This window comes from Sardina pilchardus, chromosome 1, assembly GCF_963854185.1.
Source record: "Sardina pilchardus chromosome 1, fSarPil1.1, whole genome shotgun sequence".
NCBI lineage: Eukaryota > Metazoa > Chordata > Actinopteri > Clupeiformes > Clupeidae > Sardina > Sardina pilchardus.
This window is the reverse complement of record NC_084994.1, coordinates 46274592-46291639: the sequence shown is the minus strand read 5'-3', so window position 1 is coordinate 46291639 and position 17048 is coordinate 46274592. Positions and strand designations below refer to the sequence as shown.

The following is a 17048-nucleotide window of genomic DNA, read 5'->3' as shown; positions in this document are numbered from 1 at the left end:
GCAGAGGCCTAACAATAGTGGGCCTACAATATCCAAATGACCAAAATTATCTGGTGGTCCATGAATAAAAAAGAAAAGCAGAGACGTGAAAACTGGTAAAGGTAATGTGATTACTGCAAACCGTTGTTAGCATTGGAGCATGATCTTACATATACCTTGTGAAATGCGTGTAAGTCAGTTTTAGGCTATCCCCGAACTAAATGACATAAGTCAGAGACTAGTAGCCTACATGTTGACCAACCCGTGTGCGACCAAACAATATTGGTAGCAAGAGCTCGTCTTTCATAACAGTTGATAAACTGTTTGCACCATTACGACCTAGCTTTGGCCGTGGCATGGGATTGTTGGTCAGCAAAGAATAAGGCTGAATATCCGGATTTGTACACAAATGCTACGCACGCGTAGCTATGTGGTGAAATTGCCTACGCAAGGCCATCAAATCCATTATCGATTCGGTCATCGATTACACGTGAAGAACTGTGTTAGGTCACTGTACATGTATTATACTACGATTACATCCATCGTGAAGCCACTAGCGATGTTCACAATTTCTTCTGATGAAACATGATTTACCGCGTGTATTTTGCAAGCCGTCCTCCGAAAAAGTATTCGTTGTCGGCAGGATTCGAACCTGCGCGGGGAGACCCCAATGGATTTCTAGTCCATCGCCTTAACCACTCGGCCACGACAACTCGATATATGAATTTGTGTACTGATTTTTTTTAAATCATGGATTTTGAATTCTGAATATTATCCTAAGAAGTTCATTATATACGCGCAAAATTACAGCTGGCATATAGCAAACGCAGTCACAACTGATTGGCATGTAGTCTGCACCCACTTAGCCTGCCAGTTTGCTTTTCACAGTAGTAAATGCCTGTTGAAAACCTGACACGAAGGCTGTATTAAAGATAAGTTCTTCAGGTATTGGCCACAAGGACAAAGGCTAATGTTGATATTAGTGTCAGATAAAATTAACTACTTAAAAAAAATAATTACAAAACAGACACAAATTTGAGACAAGACATTCCGAGAATCACGCAGATTGAATAATTTATTATTGGTTACAGCAACATCTGTGCATTGCATAATCACCATATTATCTTCAAAGAACTCTAGATTTAGTTATCAGGTGGGCAAACACTTTACTCTTATTCATTCTGCACCGAAATAGGTGACCTATGTTCAACTTGAACTGTGTGAACGTGAATATTTGCAGCCTTTTCCCTGGCTTGCATCGTCTTTGAAACGATCTCAAGCACATGCATACTAAGACTGCTTTGCTTTGATATTTTTAGGTTCGCGCCAGTGTAATTAATCGATGGATACTTGATAACTGACCTCTGACTGCCAAATGAACGTAAATAAACTGTATCGTGTCTACTATGCTTTCTAATTTTGTGAACTAACATGGTATTCGCATCTATTGTAGAGTACGTCACGTGACCTCCATAGAGGGCCTGCTGAGTGTTTTCAGTACAGAGAGAGAGAGGAAGAAAAATGGCGACTGCAGGCGACCCGGAGCGGGACGCCGGCCATTCGGTTTGAGCATTTTCCCGTTAATTTAGACCGGGGATTTACGGGACTCCTGCAGACCAAACAAAGCAAGTTAGACGTTTGGAAGCAACCTGTTTTGTCTCAATTGCGTGGGCTGGAAGCGTGCGAAAACTGAAAATAGAAATAATACATTATCTAAGCTAGCTTGCTATAATGAGAGGGAGAAGAGGCAGGCCGCCCAAACAGGCACTGATGGGGGAGCCATCCCCCGCGCCAGTCCGCGGTTTGAGACCCAGGCGGGGATTGCGTGGAAGAGGTCGAGGAACACCAGATATAGAAGGAATGCCTCCAAGAAGAGGAAATTATCATTCTTCCAGGGGCAGAAGAAAATTCGGAGCCACATCGCGGGGTAGAGGTAGAGGCAGGGGCTCGAGAGGTGGCCGCGGAAGCAGAGGGAGACGGCCAGCCAGCAAGATTGTGTACGATGACCATGAGAGTGATGAGGAGGATGCCGTGAGTTTGAGATCGGACGATGATGAGTATTTACGGGGAAACCCTCTGTCGGACGACGAAAGGGCCTTTGATGATGGCTCCGATTATCAGGAGGAAATACCAGACGAAGATGATGCTAGTTACTGCACGGAGAGCAGTTTTAGGAGTCATAGTACATACGGCAGCACTCCAGGTACGTTGCTGCTAGCTAACTAGCTAGCTAACTAGCGTAATGCTTAATTAAGTCATGGAAGTGTGGGAGTGATGCATACACCCAGGAGTGTTAATAAAACTTACTTAACTGTTACATACAAGTGTACATGGTGCGAAGTAAGTTAAGCTGCATTGTTCAAAATGGAGCTTGCTCGCAGAAACAGGCCTCTTTGTTTATTGAGATCCGGTGATGTATCGCGCACTTGTACCATCGTGTTGTCGATTGTTTACAAATAGTAGAACATCATTCACGTCCAAAAAGCGCACGTTTTTGTTTATTTATTGGTAGACATTTCAAAGGTGCGATTTATGTTATTATAACATTACGTAACGTTAACGCTAATTGTTTTTAGACATGGCAGGATTCACTTAATGGTAGCTTTCGGGCGATGAACTTCTGGCCATCCATTCATTCAAATGCTTTGACCATGTTTCCCCTTTTCCATTTGGAGTGAAATCTGTCAGATATCCAGCACTTTTGTAAGGATCCGTGTGAGTGCATAGGTATATAACGACAATGTGCTAACGTAGCTAGCAGCATTTGCAGTACATCTCCTCGATGCGGATATACCCACAAGATGAATGGAATTAAGTTAGTTCCATTAACTTGCAAAAGAGTTAGCTTACCATGTCCAATTTCTCTTAGTGATAACAAGTCTCAAATAAAAAGCCACTCTCTCTTGTGATTGACTGTGGGCATAATTGTAATGAATGAGTCATTTTTGTAGGGTTACCAAACTTAATTAATGCTACGAAAGGCTCTCAAGTTAGCAAAAGGCAATTGACAGCACGGCTTTGTTTTGAAAATGGCGCTCCTGTCCCACCTGTTGCGTGAGGCATTCATTATCCCACATCCTTGATTACGTTACTCCATTTAAATATTTTTTTATTATCAATAACAAAGTTAACTTCGTGAGGCAGATGTTTATTATTTGCTACAATGCTGCGTTACGGTATAAGCATTACTAACAGAGACAGGGGGACTTTAAGTTTTTCTATTTTTTGATGTTGTATTCTAGTGCCTTTATCAAGTGGCTTGCAGACAGTTTGTAGAGAATGGATTTTAGCTCCAATCATGAGCAGCATCACATTTTGTAATGTAATGTGAATTCCATCCACATTTCCACATTTAACACTGAAGAGGATTTTTTTTTCTGTGTCGAAAGGAGGCAATCATGTTTAAATGTGGACTGAGATGTAGTTCAGGACTAAGGGAGAGCTCATGCACTGAGAGACCTCATGCTGGAAGCAAAGGCACTATAGGTGGAAAGGATGAGAGCTTGTGTACACCAACACTCACCTTTCCAAGAGATAGGACTTGTTTGCCATTGATGTTCACAGTTCAGCCAGCCAGTGACTGCTGAACTTTTTTTATTTTATTTTATTTTTTTATCTTCATACGGAAGGTGTTTTTTTTTCCGGGTAATCGGGCACCGGTAATCTTTTTATTTGGAACAAAATCCTAGTGGTTGTCCAAAACATGTGGAATGGGTAAAGCACCAGCTGCCAGCTCAGCCTATTTACATTATTGGACCCCGAGCGAAGGGATCTGCATACATAAAGACATTGACTTAAATTCGGCTTAGTTCACAGCATGACTTGTTGTCCCTCATAGAATATTCACAAAGGCAAATGCTTTTAGCGGTGAAAGATACTTTTGTTTGAGATGAATTCTCAGGTGGTAAGAGTTGTCTCTATGGATTACCAGTAACAGTCCCCAGATAGTTTCATTACTTGTAACCGAAAAGAGCGAAACTCGTTTTTGGTCTGAGAGAAACGGATTGGCACCGAGGGTTTATTTGTGAACCATCACCTGCTTCTGTAGTCATTAGTTTCAGATACCCAAACTCCTCAAGCCAGGCCCGAAACCGTACTTCTCCTGGGTCAATGAGGAACACACACACACACACACACACACACACACACACACACACACACACACACACACACACACACACACACACACACAGAGAGAGAGAGAGAGCGCACTTGAATGTGCTTGGATTGGTTTGGTCATGGACAATTCATTCCAGTAGGGCTGTAAGGGCTTTTAGTAATGCCTTCCTTACAGGACCAAACATAGCTGGATGGCATCTGAAGGTGTTTTCTGTTGCTTCTCCCCTTTCTTCTTGAGCGGTTATGCAAGAGCACAGATAGACAAATGCCGTGTTTTTAAAAAGGCTCGCAAGCACCGGGGTGACCTATTTCCCTCCGATAAGGATCAGGTTCACCCTCTCTGCGTTCAGAATGTGAGACTTAGGCCGCCCAGTAGGTACATGTTGTGGGCTCTCCCTGCACATGTCCTAATCGTGGATTATGCCGCTGACCAATAAGGGTTACTCGCCGTGAAAGCCTGTATTGAGAGGCGAGCGATTCATTGGCTCAGCGGGGTGCACTTTGTGTCCGCGGGCCAAACTTTAACCTGCCACGGACAGAGCACTGAACCGCCCTTTGTGGAACTAATGAAGAACTGGACATGAGCGTTTGTCTTCATTTTTAGATTAGTCCTCCAGAGAGAATATCTCTCGGGGGTAATTTGTGTAAAAACGTAGTTTAGTCAATAAAGGTTGTGATTTGGTCAGTGTACAGACTACTGTCATGAAATGATGTTTTCACATGTAAATGGGCTGCAATATGAAGAAGATTGTTGCCGGCCGTCCAAGTAGCCTGCCTGGAACTGTGGTGCTATTAAAGAGTCTGGAGATTAATTGGATTATATCCTCTTTCCTATTAAGTGATGTATCAGTTGGTAATGTCCAGAACTCAGTGTAATCTGCAGTTAATCTGTCAGAAGATGACATATGGTGGCATTAATTTAGTTTCAGGTGTAATTTGCCTTGCAAGTGCAAAGCATTGCCTTAGAAATGTTGCATATAGTCATCTGATGGTTCTTACTTGTTGCTGGACTAAGCCTAACTCTCCTGTGATGAAGTCTTATGCTGCCATGTGAAAAACGGAACCACTTATGTTTCATTTCAGCATGTGTGACATTGCTTAACACAAAACAGTCGGTGAACACTTGGTAAATATTTGCGCACTGCATTGCCTTGAGTGTGTTTTCTTACAGATGTTACAGTTTCAGTCCATTGTCCAAAGCAGATGTTCACGCGTCCTTCTGCCCCGTTTTCTCCCCTCTGCAGGTCGGAGGAGGCCGCGCGGTCGCCGGCCGCGCTCGCCCATCTTCGAGGAGAAGGAGATCCCGGCGCTGGAGCTGCCCAAGTCGTCGGACGACCTGCTGATCCCGCCCGAGCAGATGCTGAACGTGGCGGCCGTCTACGAGGTGCTGCGCAACTTCAGCACGGTGCTGCGCCTGTCGCCGTTCCGCTTCGAGGACTTCTGCGCGGCGCTGGCCGGCCAGGAGCAGTGCACGCTGATCGCCGAGACGCACGTGTCGCTGCTCAAGGCCATCCTGCGCGAGGAGGACTCGTCCAACACCAGCTTCGGCCCCGCCGACCTCAAGGACAGCGTCAACTCCACGCTCTACTTCGTGGACGGCATGACGTGGCCCGAGGTGGTGCGCGCCTACTGCGAGAGCGACCCCGAGTACCAGCACGTGCTGCCCGTGCAGGAGGGCGAGGAGTACCCCTTCGAGCCGCTCGAGTCCAAGGTCAAGGTGCTCCAGTTCCTGGTGGACCAGTTCCTGACCACCAACCTGGCGCGCGAGGAGCTCATGTCGGAGGGCGTGGTGACGTACGACGACCACTGCCGCGTCTGCCACAAGCTGGGCGACCTGCTCTGCTGCGAGACCTGCTCGGCCGTCTACCACCTGGAGTGCGTCAAGCCGCCGCTGGTGGAGGTGCCCGAGGACGAGTGGCAGTGCGAGGTGTGCGTGGCGCACCAGGTGCCCGGCGTGGGCGACAGCGTCACCGAGGCGCAGAAGAGCCGGCCCTACATCCGCCAGGAGCCCGTCGGCTACGACCGACACCGCAGGAAGTACTGGTTCCTCAACCGCCGCGTCGTCATGTAAGTAGCAGCGCCAGGAGTGTAGTCTGTGCCTATTGGGTGAAGCATGCACTGTCAGTGATGGATATGGTTGTTAGAACCAGGATTCAATCATGAGCATGCATTAGTATTTATCTGTGATCCTTACACAGAAACACTCAATTCAGTGGCATATTCATGACCAAATGCAAATATAGCAAAAACTGATGACGACGTAGTTATCAAAATGGAAGGCGAAAAAAGGGCAAAGTATGAGAATTAGATGAGCATAGGTGGTAATGGTAATAGAAAAGTCAACTTGGTACTAAATATTGTATAGTCCAATGTAAAACTGCGCTGATTATATGGACTGCATGAATCATAATGGTTTCATACTAGAATAACCTTCTCTGAAACCCATTCTGAAAAACGGCCATATTCTAGTAAGTCAGAGTGGCCGTTATGAAACATGATTGGTTTATAAATCCAGGGTCACCTTCAGACTGACACGTCTCAGTACTTAATGTGAAAATAAGCCATCAGTTCACTCACCATTTCTTCAGTATCTCGCCCAGCTGTGAGACCGGCCGCCGAAATCACTTGCTATCTGAAGCCGCATTCGCATCACGTCCGAGAATGAGAATCTCAACTCCATTGTTGCAGAGTGATTTCTCGGCGCTCGATCAAATTCCACTTAGGACGGCATCGGATGTCGTGGCTAGCGCCCGTTAGTGTTTCAGACACGTGTGGGGGGGAGAGACGACTCTTCCTAGCCATCAAGCATTTCACTCTCATTAAGTAGGTCAAAATCGAGTTACAATCCCGCCTAGCCAGACGGCTAATTGAACCCCACTTTTAAACGCAGACGTACACATGTGGTTATGTGTCCTCCGGATCCAACTTCCTCCTATAGATCAACTTTCCCTCAGCATTTGGCTGCGGCCCCAAACGAACCGCACCTGCGTCTGACATTCGCTCCGTCCCAGAGGACTGTGGGTGATGAGTCACTAACGCAGGCGCTGTAGCGAAGCGCGGCAGAGATGGACGCTTGTGTGCAGACGGAGGAATGAGCCCCTGGGGACCCGTGAATAGTCCTGCGCTCTTTGCCTATTGGGACTTTAGCATGCAACCACATTAGCGCCAGAATACATCATTTTGTTCAGGCCTTTGGTGTTCCCACGAGGATCAAGTTCAGACCATTAGTCTGTGCCACTGTAAATAACATTAAGTAAGATATTGGGAAGTTAGCACAATGGGTGTGTGGGTGTATGAGGAGGGCTGTTCTTATTACAAAGAGCTTGTTTATAACTCTGGAAATGCACATAGAATCCCATTTAAAGTTTATGTGGTTCTCCAGATCACTTTTGATGCCCATTATTGGTTGAAGCGTACATCAGGTGGGTATTCCAAGTATGTGGTTTAGTGACAAACCTGGGTAGGTTAACTCCAAGATAAACAAGTGATAAACAAGTGGTAAACAACCTACGACAAAGCCCTATGGCATTGTTTTGTTTGGAGAATGAAGCCATATAACTCTTCTATTAGGATAACCACTTACTCTGAGTTAACTTACCCAGGTTTGTCACTAAACTACATACTCCCCCCAGGTGTGCAAGCAGGCCTACCTCTTGGTTGGCCTGAAAACTTTGCTGCTTCTCTAACCGCCCCCTCACAGGCAAGCTCACTCGCCCTTGGCCTAGTTTGTTTGTTTGAGTTTATTCACAAAACCACTTCAAGCATTACAATAATAATACGGTAGGAGTACAGAATCAAACAGGTAGAGTGAATGGGTCCCCCAAGGAAGCTAGGAAAGCTTCTAGCTTCCTTGTAACCTAGAACTTTCCTTGTCTCCTGGTGACCCCTAAAGCTAACCCTCTCCTCCGCCTCTCCCCCGGTCTCTAGAGAGGAGGACGGCGAGCACGAGAACAAGTCCATGTGGTATTACAGCACGCGCGTCCAGCTGGCCGAGCTGATGGAGACCCTGGACAAGGGCTACTGGGAGAGCGAGCTGTACGCCGCGCTGGAGGAGATGCACCCCGAGATCCACCTGCACATGGACATCACGGAGGACCTGACCAACAAGGCCCGCACCAACAACAAGGCTTACCTCACCGCTGCCAACGGTAAGGGGGATGTGGGGGTGGAGGAGGAGGTGGGCTGACCTGACCTACCATGTGAGAGTGTGAACAGTACAGTACAGTTCATGACTGCTGGACAGAAAATCAAGTATGGGTGCAAAGACATTTCAGGCAACGCTACAGCTGTTCATATGATCTTGGATGTTGTTCTTGGTGTTGCGTCTTCTTGTCTTGTCTTGCTAACAAGAATCAAATGTAGACGTCTCGGGTAGAGTTTCAGGTGTTGTGTCTCTCAGCGTCAGTAACATCAATAGAATGTAGACAAGCTAGTGTTTAGAGTTGGGCCTACTGTAGGCCTGAGTTGATGATGTTGGAGGTGTTGCGTGTCTTGGTCCTGACTCCTGAATAGAGCTGGATTAGACTCTTTGACTCGGTGTGTCATCTCTAGACTGCCATTCAGTGGAGCTCTGTTTTTAGCTCTTCATTTCTCCTGATGCATCTGTTGTCCCGCTCCCGTCAATTGGCAACACTGCCGCTCGCCATCCGTTTTGATCCGCTTCATTAAGCTAACGAGTGTCTCAAATGACCCTTGGCACAACTGCCTGGTGTTGCGGACACATTCTCTGCCTGTTGCCGCTAATGGGAGCCTCGCATGATCCGGTGATGGCTGTAGTTAGCGGCCTTGATGAGGGAGATTTGAGCATCCTTTTAACGAGCTCCTCGGAGTTGTGGCCCTCGGGGTTGGAGAGGTGAGAAGCCGGACAGGAAAGGGTAGCGCAGAGCCTGAGTCTAGACCTTCACTTCAGAGAGGAGTGGAGCACAAAGCTGGCCATTGTGAGCATCAAGACATGGGGGATTCTGTTTGACAGACCCGAGAGAATGAGAGCCATATCTGTTCCAGAGCTTTTTTGCGCTTCCTTAGATTCCTCAGTGATGTTTGGTGCTATTATAGGGTGATCTAACAGGCACATTCCTTGCATTGTACTCTGTGTAGTCTCTCTCTCTCTCTCTCTCTCTCTCTCTCTCTCTCTCTCTCTCTCTCTCTCTCTCTCTCTCTCTCTCTCTTCATCTCTCTCTCTTCATCTCTCTATCTCCTTTTCTCCCTCTCTTCGTGGTGTGTACATGTGTTTCTGTGTCTCGTTCTCTCCTCCTGTCTCTCTCACGCAATCCCTTTTCTGTGGGCCCCGTTCTTCCCCCCGCTAGTCTGCGTCTCCTGTCACTATCTCATATGTGTTGAGCAATCATCATCTTCCAATTCTGCTCTCAGTGTCGGCTGATTGCTTGCCGCCCACCCGCCAGGCTATTGTGCTCCTCCTGCAGATAGTGGAGGCAATTGTTTTGCCAATTCTTGACACGGATGCGGACACACACACACACACACACACACATATGCACACAGAGAGAAAAAAAGATAGAGAGAGAGAATGAAAGAAAGGGAGAGGGGGGGGGGGGGGGGGAGAGAGAGTCATTTCTCATGTGTGCATATCTGCTGCTCGGCAGGGTCTTCTCTCCCCCCTGTTTTGTTTGCACTGGCCTTATCATTAACTTGGCTGCCCTTCCTTCCCTCCTCCCTGCCTCGCTCTGATAATCACCTCTCCACTTCCCCTCCCCCGCTCCCAACCCAACCCACCAACCCACCCACCCTATAGTGGCATACCACCACCACCACACCACCAGCACCACCAGCTCCACTGTCCCCTTCCCCCACCTGCATCCATTCCACACGGCCACACAGACCCTCTTATAGGGCTGCATATGTGCAGCTCCTGGTGACTCTGATGCCTGTTGACTCCTGTTGCCATGTCAGGTGGCTTTCTTTGTAGATATGTGTTTTTCCCCCTTATTTTTTTATGTAGTTGTAGGTGTGTGTGTGTGTGGTTGTAGAGGGTGGGTAGGTTGGCGTGGTCGGCAGGATCAAGCAGCTTTAAGGGACGATGAGGGGCCCAGGAGGGAGGAGAAAGGCACTGCCTGAATGGATGGATGAGAAAAAAAAGAACGGAGAGGGAGAGACGGAGTGAGAGAGTGTTGCTGCGGAGATAAACTAAAGTGTCTTAAGAGCACCAGTTAGTATGTCTCTCCGTTACATGACCATGGGGTTAAGAGGGTGAGTTTCAGAAGCAGGAGAGGAGAAGAAAAGGAGGGAGGGAGGGGGGGAGGGATGTTATGGCCCAGTCCCAGGTCCCCTGGTTGTCCTGCCCTTCCCACTGGCCTGTGCCAAGTGAAGTCCGCCTCAAGCCAAGGCTGCCCATAAGTGGCCGCATTGTGCTGCCCACTGAGATTCCAGAGGGCAGCGGGTGCAGAGAGAGATGGGGGGGGGGGGGGGGGGGGGCTGCACCTGAATCCCCCCCGAAGAGACACACAGGAGGGGCTTTCTGAGACAACGCACACAGGCGCACTCTTATGGGGGCTCCTTCCTTGTCAGTACTTACATTCAGCTTTGATCTGGAATGCTTTCCTCATTACTTAGGAGGAGAAGATGCTTATCTCCCTAACCAGGACATTGTCCGCCGTTAGAGACCTCTGCCCACAGTGTATGTCATGCATGTTTGATGAGGAAGTCATTTGACATTAGACTAACCATGCAGATCTGGACATTGTTTTGAAAGCCTGTACCGGACTTGAATGTTTTGCTTCAGATTGAGTTCACGGTACAGGGTTTAAATGGGGATAGCGGTAACTTCTGAATGGACTTTCACACTGCTATGTGAGGTTACCATGAATATCTGTGCACATTGGTTCGTGCCAAATCTGCTACTGTGAAATATTTCTCCCAGTTTCCTCTGACACACTGACGATGGGGTGTGTGTGTGTCTGTATTTGTGTGTGTGTCTGTGTGTCTTTTTCAAGGACATGGTTTGAATAGAACATGTTTGATTGCGTCTGACAGCTGAGACAATCTGTGAGCGGTGTTTTTGCGTTTGTGTGTGTGTGACCTGACGTCTGCACAAACACAAACATGTGTATCACCAGCGAAGACGAGGCTTGTGAGATCAGAGCGTTCAGCAGTTCTGCTCCCCCACCCCTCCCATCACTGTGCACTGAACGTCTTTATCCAGTCCCTGGGGTGCGACTCAACATGAATGGCACCATCTTTAACACGGACGTGTGTCTCATCCAGTTGTCTCTCTCTCTCTCTCTCTCTCTCTCTCTCTCTCTCTCTCTCTCTCTCTCTCTCTCTCTCTCTCATCCTGTCTTCAGAGGAGATTCTGGACCGACTGAAGGCCCGACAGGAGGAGGAGGAGAAGCGGCGGAGCGCTCTGGAGGAAGAGCGCATCAAGAAGGAGGAAAAGCCCGAGCAGTCCCCCGAGTCGCTGAAAGGCGAGAAGTCTACCTCAGGACCCGCAGGCACTGCGGAGGCCACCTCAGCAGGTAATGTAGCAGTACACTGCTGATCGTGTTGTGTTAACCCTTCTAGCCTTCTAGGTGCTTACGTGGGAAAGGTTTCTTTGGATGTTTCACGATGTGTGCAGAATTGAATTACCTGTTTATTTAAAATCTCTTAATATGATCCTAGTGGTTTGTCTTTCAACTTTCACTTAATTTTGCAAGAGCCATTGGGTGTTGTATTGGGTATTGTCCCTCTGATCATTGCCTCATCTAATACTATTATAGTTTGTACAGTTTGTGAAGACACAAGCAATATTGTGACCCTAAAATACAAATGGTAGGTATGGAAGAAGCTTGATTTCTTGTAGTAAAGAAATCCCTCTTTTCAATTCCTATGCATTAACAGCATCTAGTCCAATGCCTTCCAGGTTCAGTGTCTTGTTCCGAATGCTGGTCCTATTGAATGTGTGCGTTGAGGTGCTGGATGTGAGAGTGACCGCTGTCAGCCCCATGATTCCTCCGTCTGATTTGAGGTCAAATGTTCCTCTGCAGCAGAGTCGCCCTCTGCTGGTCAGGAGGCCAGTGGCAGCCCTGAGGCCCTGAAGCCCGACTCCCCCTCCGCGGACCCGTCCCTCCCCTCCACCAGGGCCCCGAGCCCTGCCGCCGAGGCCCCCGACGGGCCCCCTGGCTCGGGCGAGACTGGGGACGAGGGCCCTGAGAGCTCGGTGGAGGTGCCAGAGCCAGCAGGTACAATCCTGTTCCCGGGCCCCCCACCCCGCCCCCCCTGCTCCATCTTTCACGCAGACCAGCCTGCACTTGCCCAAGCACAACAACTGATCCGGGGCCAGCGCCTCCCAGCCCACGCGCTCCCGCCTGGCGTTTGGGACTCTGGTGCCGGGCTGGTTCTGGATCAGCTGCTGTGGGCCTCAGGCATGCGAGGGCTCTCCACCATTCCCCTCCATTCATCTGTCCATCCACCCATCCATCTCTCTCAGTGTGTTGGGTGTTTCCCCCTCCTCCAGCTTCCTTTGCCTTGCTGGGCCTCCCGCTCAGCGTTCTCTCTCTCTCTCCCCCCCCTCCATGCATCCTCCCATTCTTCTCTCGTTTGGGTTCTATTGCTTTGGGGCCCCCTCTGCTCCTCTTGCTTCTCCAGCAGCAGCAGCAGCAGTAAACCGCTGAAGGCTTCTCACAGTGTAGTTCTTTCTGGGCCCCTTTTTTTCCTCCAAGGTCCAGCAGCTCTCCCTGTCCAGTCCCCCCCATTCTCCTCTCCTCTCTCGGGAGCCTTTTTTTGCTTACGGCCCTTAAAGCGTAACCGGGCCGCGCCGCTGTCTTGCCCGGCTGTGTGGAGAGATGACGCGCCCAGCGGTCGCTTCAAGCTTGCTCTGTCTGATTTGCGTCATCTCAAACCCCCAATCAAAGCCCTTGTGGCCATCGGAGCTTTTTCACGCCAATGAGCCGCTGCTGTACGGCTGTCTGATCCCGCAGCTTTCGCTTTCCGCTTGTTTGTTTGTTTGCCTGTTTGTTTGTTTATTTGTTTGTGTGTGTGTTTGTAGTTTGGCTGTAAGCCTCAGCAGGCGTGTGGAGGGAGGGTAAAGAGGGCAGCGTGGAGCTTCATCAAGCTGTGTGTGTGTGTGTGGCAGTCAGGCAAGATCATAACAAGGGATGTCTCATGTACAGGGATGCTGCTTCAGCCCCCTCTCCCCACGTAGAGCAGCACATGAATTATGAAAAGACTGAAGGAATCTTAATGATAGTGTCGGGAGTTGAATACTTTACATTTATAATTAGTCTTTTGACAAATTATGGTAAGTCAGCGTGATTTACGAGGAGGCCATGATGTAGTCCGAGTGTTCTAATAACAGTATCGTGAGGCATTCATTTAAATTTCATAGTGGGCCTGTAAAATGGCTGGAGGAGTAAGACGGCCATACTAGGTGAGCCCTGTAGCTCTGGCTAATAAATTAATCTTAATCTGAAAAAAGCATGAGCACAACGTGCCTGGCCAGTGTTGGCTATAGAAGCCTGTGTTCTCTGATGAGGAATGGCTGGCCAGTGTTGGCTATAGAAGACACTGTTCTCTGATGAGGAATGGCTGGCCAGTGTTGGCTATAGAAGACACTGTTCTCTGATGAGGAATGGCTGGCCATGCCTGCTGCACGTGCAGTGTGAGTGTAATGAGATAAACAGCAGCTCCGGTGCGGTGTGAGGCCCTTACGTAACGGCTCCCGTCGCCGGCAAAAATCCGCCTCCCGGGAGAGGATTTTCCTGACGATGCCCAGATCCTCCGGCGCGCTCCTCCTCGACCCTTAAGGGGAGATGGAGCCGGAACCGTAGGACGGCTGGCGGTGGCCGCCAGGCAGAGCGCTCCTCCCCCCAGAGGAGAAGTCCAGGGATGTGACCTTCAGCTCCGGGGGCCGGTAGCAGTGCTGTAGGATAGCTATGTGTTTCACTGCACTGCAATTCTGTGGGCGTTCGTGAGCCATAGAGCCACGTGTCCCCGGTGTAGAAAAGTATGCCGTTTTTAGCAGGATTACTCTTTCCTATTGAATTAAATTGAATTGCTGAGATTATCCCATTGTAGGTCTATTTTTACAGGCCAGATTTCAGTTGGCCTTCTATTTTAAACAGTTCAGGCTAAAGGTCTTAAGGAATATATGAATGCACTGTCTGTAAACTCTCCTCCTGTGGTGTCTTGTCAAAAGTGGGAACCACATGTTCAGACACTCCTGCCTTGAAGTTTCCCTCCAATTTTGCCGGGGAAGTGCAACCGCTGCAGGCCACAGGAGGGCGCTGTTGGCCAGCATATATTCCTAATGGCCGTGCTCTCCACCGCTGCCAGCGTCCACAGCAGTGCGTGTCCGTCCCTTCTCTCTGTGGTCATCTTGGGCCCGGTATTGTGTTCCGTCATCTGTGCCACTGTGTCTGCTAGCCGCCAGCATGTTTCCATCTCACAAGAGCGTTTGAGCAGACCTTGTTTGTGCTTGGCGTGGCTGCGTGCGAAAAAATCTGGTTGCTCTTTGTTTGTTTTTGTTTTGCTTTAATGTCTCCAAACAAACAAGCAAAAACATCGCATTTCACTGTTTTCGTTTTAATTTTCGAGTGAGTGATCTTTTTTTGATTTGTAAAAGCTGTTGTGTTGTCAGAAATATGACTCAGTCCCCTGTTACCCACCCCACCCCTCCCTCCCTTGCAGACAAGGCTGCGGAGTCCAAGCTCGGGTCTCAGCCAGGCGAGGGGGGGTCTCCGGCCAGCAGCCAGCCCCCCCACGCGGCCGACGAGAACAGCAACAGCAGTCAGTTCTCCACCCCGGGAGGGCCCAGGAGCCAGGAGGAGTCGGACGCGGCGGACAAGTCCAGCCTGGACGCCACAGGTCAGTCAGTCGGCCCAGCCAGTCACACTCGCCGGCTGTGTGTGTGTGTGTGTGCTTCCCCTACCTCCCACTTAACTCTCCCCATCAGATTATTCCATAAGCAACATGGGGTTTCTCTCCCCACACACCGTCTGGTCCTCAGTACAACACGCAGCGCTGCTTTGATATTAGACGATGATGACCTGAGGTCTCACCTGACCGCCTCATTTCATCCACATATTTCGGCTACTATACCCATGGAAACGAAAGAAAAAAAAGAACGTTCTTTTTGATGGGTTTGCTGGAAAGCTCCAACTTCACAGGATCGTAGCCACATGAAGAGACCTCTGTTTACCTGAGTTTCTGTGTACCCTCTATTTGGCACTGACACGGCTTCCACTGGAACCTTTCAGCTCTCGCTGAGGCCCCGAGGCCTGTTTGAGGTGTAGATACCAGCGTTCTTATTTATTTAGACGGAGGCTCAAATCACAGGTGTTCTTGGAAGTCCATTCCGTGAGCATGCGAGTGGAACCATGACCACTCACCTGTGTGTGTGTGTGTGTGTGTGTGTGTGTGTGTGTGTTTCCGACAGCAGCGGACGGGAAGGAGAAGGCGAACGGCGAGGCGGGCGGCCCGGTGAAGGGCCCCCCCACGCGCATGGTGACGCGCCTGAGGAACCCCGAGAGCAAGCTGAGCCAGCTCAAGAGCCAGCAGGCGGCCGCCGCCGACCACGACACCAGGAAGGGCTACAAGGACGGCAAGGAGGTGAGGGGATCACACACACACACACACACACACACACACACACACACAGATACATGCAGACACACACACACACACATGCACAGACAGGGCCCTAAGCAGGTGAAAAGATTACACAAATAAACACACATATAACACTCTCTGTCTTATGCACACACAGTGTACAGTTCAGTATAGTCACCTGTGCTTACAACAGAGACATGTCTGTGATCATTAGAGTGGATCTGCATCCCTACTATAACCCGCTTGATTTGAGCTATTAGGTTTATACACGGGAACAGTTAATGCGGTTTTGTTTCTTTTAACTCGCATAAAACACTTTCCTGCGGCTTATACACAATGTGACCGTAATGTAATGCAGTGCATGACTGATCGAAGCAGTCTGATGGGTTCTTTAGAGATGCCGTTGTGTGCATGCAGTATGCTTGTTATGCTGCTGCTGCTGTTGTGGCTACACAATGTTGTTCTGCCCCCTGGTGGCCATTCTCACCCACCCTCTTGCCCCCCCCCCCTCCCCCCCCATCAGGTCCTGCTGGTGACCCCCGGCGGTGAGCTGGCGCGGGTGAGCACGCGTGGCGGCGGCGGCGGCGCCTCCAGCCGCGAGGCGTCCAAGCAGGGCGCGCTGAGCCACTTCTTCAAGCTGGGCCAGGAGGGCAAGTACCGCGTCTACCACAACCAGTACAGCGGCAACACGCTGGCGCTCAACAAGCACCAGCACCGCGAGGACCACGACAAGCGGCGCCACCTGGCGCACAAGTTCTGCATGACGCCCGCCGGCGAGTTCAAGTGGAACGGCTCGGTGCACGGCTCCAAGGCGCTGACCGTGTCCACGCTGCGGCTCACCATCATCCAGCTGGAGAACAGCATCCCCGCGCCCTTCCTGCACCCCAACTGGGCCTCCCACAGGTACGGGGCAGTGCGGGACAAGAGGTGGGTTCGGGACGCGCGTCTCCTTCGGGGTTCTAAACGGGGGTCAACAGAGGGGTCAAACTGTGTACATTCTAAAGAATAATTAAGCAATATAGCACGAGTGAGAGAGTGGGGTTGTTAATGGATATTCCCACGGGTGTTGTTCGGCCGTAGCCACGAGGCCGGAGGCCTTAAGTTGCTTAAAATGGTTCTTTAAATCTCTGGATGGTTCTCTCATGGGGAGTCAAAACTATGTGTTGAACCATTACATCAGGCAAAATGTTCTTCACATTGGAAATGATTCTTCAGAGCCTCATTATTATTTGTTTAGAGTGTAGGGTCACTCTGTCCTGTTGTGTTCCTCGAGGTTCAAACAGGTAGGAGGAGACTGGTCACTGTGTGATACAGTGCTTATGTCTATTGTCTGACCTTTGACCCCGTCGTTGCCGGTGGCGGCGTGTTGCAGGTCGAACTGGTGCAAGGCGGTGCAGATGTGCAGC

General features: G+C 49.6%; 1 protein-coding gene and 1 non-coding gene across 13 annotated transcripts in view; one reads left to right on the top strand and one right to left on the bottom strand.

Annotated features, from left to right (window-relative positions):
* Positions 1-610: 610 nt before the first annotated feature.
* Positions 611-692, bottom strand: trnas-aga (transfer RNA serine (anticodon AGA)). Its single transcript has one exon. It is a non-coding gene; the product is annotated as a tRNA-Ser (tRNA).
* An 809-nt stretch (positions 693-1501) lies between these two features.
* The window catches only part of LOC134093100 (nucleosome-remodeling factor subunit BPTF-like), a 42906-nt gene continuing 27359 nt past the window's right edge, over positions 1502-17048 (top strand). For 7 of the 12 annotated variants that reach the window (XM_062546440.1, XM_062546433.1, XM_062546437.1 and 4 more), the window contains exons 1-9: positions 1502-2182; positions 5343-6165; positions 8026-8246; positions 11400-11570; positions 12081-12275; positions 14722-14898; positions 15470-15642; positions 16166-16569; positions 17015-17048. The exon at positions 17015-17048 is cut by the window's right edge and continues 98 nt beyond it. In XM_062546440.1, coding sequence (XP_062402424.1) covers positions 1711-2182; positions 5343-6165; positions 8026-8246; positions 11400-11570; positions 12081-12275; positions 14722-14898; positions 15470-15642; positions 16166-16569; positions 17015-17048 — 2670 coding nt within the window. In that variant the 5' untranslated portion in view covers positions 1502-1710. The remainder of the gene's footprint in view (positions 2183-5342; positions 6166-8025; positions 8247-11399; positions 11571-12080; positions 12276-14721; positions 14899-15469; positions 15643-16165; positions 16570-17014) is intronic. The other 5 variants (XM_062546441.1, XM_062546434.1, XM_062546431.1 and 2 more) reach the window with 4 other exon arrangements.